General features: G+C 33.7%; 1 protein-coding gene across 1 annotated transcript; it reads right to left on the bottom strand.

Annotated features, from left to right (window-relative positions):
* Positions 1–1,964: 1,964 nt before the first annotated feature.
* On the bottom strand, positions 1,965–4,913 carry LOC145608866 (protein IQ-DOMAIN 19-like). The gene is made up of 4 exons (XM_081664459.1): positions 4,193–4,913; positions 3,644–3,877; positions 2,304–2,993; positions 1,965–2,186 (listed from the first exon to the last, which is right to left on the bottom strand). The coding sequence occupies exons 1-4, from the start codon at positions 4,724–4,726 to the stop codon at positions 2,175–2,177; spliced, it is 1,470 nt and encodes a 489-aa protein (XP_081520585.1). The 5' UTR covers positions 4,727–4,913; the 3' UTR covers positions 1,965–2,174.
* Between the last annotated feature and the right edge of the window lie 797 nt (positions 4,914–5,710).

Raw genomic sequence — 5,710 nt, 5'->3', positions numbered from 1 at the left:
TGACCCGTCAAGGCCAGGTGGGTGACCCGAGCCCAACAGAAAGCAGTAACACAAATTTATCTAATGTTGTAAAGAAGAGAAAAAACAAGCTAATATTAGTTTATCACCTTGATAAACAATTTTTTTTTTTTTAATCAAGTGACAAGCATGTAAATATTTTACCTTGAAATTATATATTTTAAAAAAAAAAAAAATTTGTACTTTTGTCTGGCTTTGTTAAGGTCAACTCAATGATAGTGTTAAAGTTAACTTTAGTGCATGGGGAAAGGAAAATGTACATAGCCTTTGATGTTAACCATGTCCTTTAATCCTTTATTTTCTCTGCTTTTTTTTAATCATGGTGGTTCGTGTCGATGGAGAGGAAGAAAAAAAGTGTTGGCATTGGTGTTGGAAGTGGTGATGTTCAGGGCCGGTCCTGAGGGTAGGCGGGGAGTGCCACCACCTAGGGCCCACGACTTAAGGGGCCCAAAAAAAAAATTTAAAAAAAAAAAAAGTTTAAGTGGGCTTCTAATTTGCTCCATTAGTGTAAGTAAAATCTAAAAAAGTCATATGTAAAGAATAATCTACGGGAAACTGATTTCTTTCTTTTTTTTTTTTTTTTTTTTTTTTGAAAGATGGGAAACTGATTTCTTAATTAGATATAATTAATTTTTTGCATTAATTAAATAGCTGTCAATTAATTTGGTGAAAATCACAATTCACCTCTTCATCTCCTTATTTGAATAATAGCTTAGCTTCCCAATTTACAATCTTATTAACTGGTATTATACTCATACGTAATATTGCTTCACATTTTTTTTCTTCAATTACCCAAATTCAAGTTCTCTAGGTTATGGCAATGGTTAAGACAATTAACAAGATAAAAAAAAAAAAAAAAAAAAAAAAATCTATCACCAATTATTCAACTTGCATTATATTTATATTATTGATTGTTTCGATCAATTTCGTAATTGCGGTTTGCTTATATTCTTTATACTTTATTCTGGCAATTATGTTCATCCTCCGAAGTTCGACCCTCCTTGGTCGATTGCATAGAGGTAACAAAGTAAATTTATTTGTAAATATTGTGCCATGATTAAAGGATGGATTTGATTTACTCTAATTATAGTATATAATATAATTATCAGTATGGTTATATTATCATAAACTAACTCTAGTGATAGCTAGCTAGTATAACCATAACTAATTAGTATAATTTTATTGTTCTAAAAAAAAATTAGTATAATTTTATACGTTTGAATAAATGAATAATGTATGCTGGAATGAGATACTGAATGGTTTGGCATCATTGTCAATTGAAACTTGAGAAGGATATGCTAGAAAAATCAGCCTTGAGTTAATTATAATGATGTTGTGCCACTAAATGCTTGAACAAATTGCTTTTCTTTTTTTTTTTCCTTTCGATAAAACGTGGATAATTTAGTGTATTATGAAGTACTGTATAATTTGAATACTTCGTAAAACAAGTTTTATTTTTTTTTGTTGATTTTTTTTGTTTAAATATACTCAATGAAAAAGATTAGTTATGTCCGGGGCCCATTTCTAACATTATGCCTAGGGCCCATTATATATCAGGAACGGGGTTGGTGATGTTGGAAGAAGATGAAAGTGGAGAAGATGTAGAAAATGAATGCTGATGTCAGGATTGAAGGAAAGAGAAGGGAGAATGACAAAAATAGCCTCCACTTTGTACCGAAAATTACTGGTTTACCCCTAGATATAAATATCAAATGTTTACAAAGATGATAAACCTGGTTCTACTCTTTATAAAGACATTATACACATTTTATTTTAAAATTAAAAACAAAAATCTTATATTGGCCAATTGCATTGTGGCAATGTTCTTGGTCACAAATCTCACAACTCAAAGCATCCAAATGGACCATATAGAAGCTATACATAATGGTTACTCTCTGCACACAATTGTCTGTTTTTTTCACTAATTAGTCCAAGAACACATTAAATACAAATAACTTCAACAATCTGAAATCTAGAAATAAGAAATTTCGATACATACCACTCTTTTACAATTAATCAATTATTACAAAATCACCAATTAAATCCAAACAATTTCAAGTAATCTTGAGCAGAATTGTTCTTCTGAATGCTCTATACTCCTGTGACTAAACCATTGTCAGACATTCGAGTTGAGTTAGCATGAAAATAGAAACTCTTTAGCATCTTGGCTGCATTCACAAAGCGAAAAGATTAAGTACAAATCTTATATAAGTTCACAAATACTCTACTTAAAGTTATTCTAACTATACCTTAACAAATTTCAGATTTTAAGCTTTGTTACTTACATCATAAGATACAACTGATCTGCAGTAGTAAGCATTGGTAGCCATCGAGCAAGTGGATCCACACTCGCTATCTCTAAGTGAAACACTCGACTTATCCAACTTGACAGACCATGGATAATTGTACTTCTGTGGATTAGACCCTACATGTGAGGATGACCGTTGCATCTTTGCACCCCTTGGTATATTCCGCCCTTCAACTGAAGGCCTTCTCCCACGACTTGGCTGCCTCTCCAACTCCGGCCTTTGTTTTGGTGCACTTTGAGACCTCACTTTAGCTTTAGAAGATTGAGTATTTGCCATGTAGTTTGGGTAGAGAGGGAAATCATAAGACATTGTCTCTGTAAAATCTGGCTGAGGGAATGAAAACGGAGTCCTTGATGGGTCTGGCCGCGACATGGCAGAGTAGCACTGTGGGCTGCTTTGTGCAGTGGCAAAAGAATAATCGTCAAAGTGGCCACTGCAAGTTCTTGGACTCAGTTCTGTGATTGCTGAAGGAGCAGGGGAGTATTGCTGATAGTCCTGCTGCTTTAGATATACCTGCTGGGGAGAATAATACGTAGTCATTCTATTGTCCATTCGATCATCAATGATCTGTTGGTTGCTTGAAATCGAGTAGCTGTCCCTGCTGTTAACATTCGATATAAAGTCGCCACGATCCATCTCCACTATCTTGATGTTCTCCTCCATGTCCTGCATTATTTATAAAGTCCAAAATCTTGATCATTAAAAAAAAATCTGACAGACATTATGTGATACATTTACTGCTTTGTTCAATTGGTTTTCTAGGTGATCAAATATGTGTTTTCTATAACTAGAGTTAGCTCATACAAAATTTTTCAGAAACAATTTATCATTCTTTATTCTACTTGTTAGCAATAAGAGATTAGGTCACTAAATACAGATTTGAGAGGCTTTTTGGCCAGTTACTAATCCATGTGCGAGACTAGTTAATCAATACTTTTACTGTTTAAAATACTATTTTAAGATATCCGAAAATAGCTGTCAACTTTCCCAATAATAAGTACTTCGTTATGACTGGACTTAATAATATTCCATTAAAATAAGTGGTGACAACTAATTCCAGAATCAAGACAAAGGGGAACACGATTTGATCAATTATACAGAATCAATTAGGCAGAACACCAATATCATGTAAAAGAAGTTGTTAGATGGATCTAGCACAATCAATTGAAATAGAGTAGCTAGCGCAATATTACTTGAAAAAAACCCGAAATTAATCAATTCGATTGGTTCTGTATGATCTGTTATAAGCATAATCCGATTCTAAATGCTGCTTCTGCATATTATGAACTAGAGAAGTGAAATAAAAGCATACTAACATTATTCGTGTGCTTGATCTTCTCTTGGCCGTTTCGTCGGTGAGTAGATTGTCTATGATTTATGACTACCCCGTCTTCCCCTGATCGGATCCTTTGAGCTCGAGCTCGTGCTTGAGCCGTAATAAGCGCTTGCATACATCTTAATGTTGCAGTTGCCTGTTTTCTTACCAAATGACCCCTTACCAATGCTTGCAACTTCACCAATCCCCTTAATGCCTTCAGTGCCTTCCTTGCCTGTATCCCAAATTTCGATACGATTATATAACATCAATCACAATTTAGAGAAAATTTACATATATTTGATCCTTCACATAATATAAGTATCCCCTGCATAACTGCCACTGTCATTGTCAAATATGTTTTTCTTTTTTTTATTCTGTAGTCAATTTTGCAAATCTTTGACCATCTATTCTTCCTTTACAAAAACAAATACTCGTACATTTTGATTTGTTATTGCAATCCAATTAAAACTGTGAAACTCAATATACATATGTTAGAGATATGAGATATCGGAAAATATACAGATGTGAGATTTCTCTTAAAACATACCAGATACGAGCGAAACACCGACTGAATCTTGACAGCAGCAGCCTCCTCAGCAACGCTATCTCTGCCATCTTCGCCGCAATCCTCCATAGGAATCACTACAACTTCCCCTTCTATATCTTCAACTGTTACATCGTCTACAACACCGGTCTCGGCTTCCACCTCCTCTAGTTTCTTATCCTCTGCTGCACCCGCCAAATTTGATCCCATCTGCAGGACTTCAGATTTCTGAACATTGGCAGCATCAGCAGAATTTTGATCCTTGACATTATTATTAGCATTAGTATTACTATTATTACTAGCAGATGATCTTCTGAAACTCCATCTCTTCTTTTCTTTCGGAGTAGTTGGCCTCGGCACCACCACCGCCACCACCGGTGTCGTAGTATTCCTATGATCCGTCGAAACGGACTCCTGATTATTACTATTACTATTACTATTACTATTATTATTTCCAATACACTTTTGATCTTTCCCATTACCTTTGTCTTTCTTTCCAACAAGAAAACTCTTGAACCATTTCCCTGTTTTCCCCATCTTTAGCTTCAACAATGAATACAAATCCTACTATACAAAATATAAAAATGATTAGACCAAATACATTGGAACTAATAATAATAACAAAATAACAGCAGCTCTTCCCTCCTTGTGTCTCAGCTGTCGTTAGTTGGTTAGTTCATATTTAATAACTATTGATATTGTCTCTTATGTTGCATAATTGGGCTTTATACGTACTTCTTTGTATTCTCTCATCTACTTGTCAATATCTGTGCATATCCCTACATCCGTCATTATTATTAATCCAAATCGGGTTGACCCGTAAGAATTTATGATCTATTTGGACGTCTTCTCTTTACCTATAAAATAAATATATTATTATAATGGTTAATAAACGCCTCGCGGACGTTAAATAAATAACTAAAAGTAGAAATAGTGAATTAAAAATGAACATTAATAACACCGATTAATGTGTGATTTTGACATACATTCCTAAATTAATACCGCTTTTAAATTATTTATATGTTTATCTAACGCTCTTAGAGTATTCGTTAGCAAGATTCTAATATAATTAATACAATATCTTTTTTTTGAGTATTAGCACAACTGTCAATAACTTCAACAGAGTGATGAAGAATTTAAGTTTTTTTGTTTTTGTTTTTTTTGGGTTTTTAAATGGGCAAGTTTTTGAGCATAAAGTGGTTGGTGACTGAGTGAAGGAACCAAGGAAGTAGAGAGGAAGCTCCACATTAGTTAAGCATATTAATTGGATTAGACTTGATATAATTATGGGTTGAATCTTTTTAATTAATTATCTATCTATCTTTACCCTACCTGTCCATTTTGCTAGGGGGGGTTGAATTTATGGAGTAGAATTTACTAGTTACAAAGTACGAGTACATTTTTTTTTGGATTGGTTTCAAATTGGTTGATTTATTTCAGATTTTGTATTGGTTGGAGAAGTGATTTTCATTTTTCCAAGGCAAGGTTTATCATTGTCAAAAGAGCATGACATAATAAAAC

Source organism: Chenopodium album, chromosome 23 (genome assembly GCF_948465745.1).
Source record: "Chenopodium album chromosome 23, dcCheAlbu1.1, whole genome shotgun sequence".
Classification (NCBI taxonomy): Eukaryota; Viridiplantae; Streptophyta; class Magnoliopsida; order Caryophyllales; family Amaranthaceae; genus Chenopodium; species Chenopodium album.
Note: the sequence above shows the minus strand (reverse complement) of the source record. Positions and strands in the feature narration are given on the sequence as shown.

Bases quoted from the DNA above. Each gene is read 5' to 3' on its own strand.
- LOC145608866 (XM_081664459.1), bottom strand. From the start codon at position 4,726: ATGGGGAAAACAGGGAAATGGTTCAAGAGTTTTCTTGTTGGAAAGAAA. The intron at 3,878-4,192 runs GTATGTTTTAAG...TTTGGGATACAG, and splicing joins CGGTGTTTCGCTCGTATCTG to GCAAGGAAGGCACTGAAGGC. The intron at 2,994-3,643 runs GTTAGTATGCTT...TAAATAATGCAG, and splicing joins AGATCAAGCACACGAATAAT to GACATGGAGGAGAACATCAA.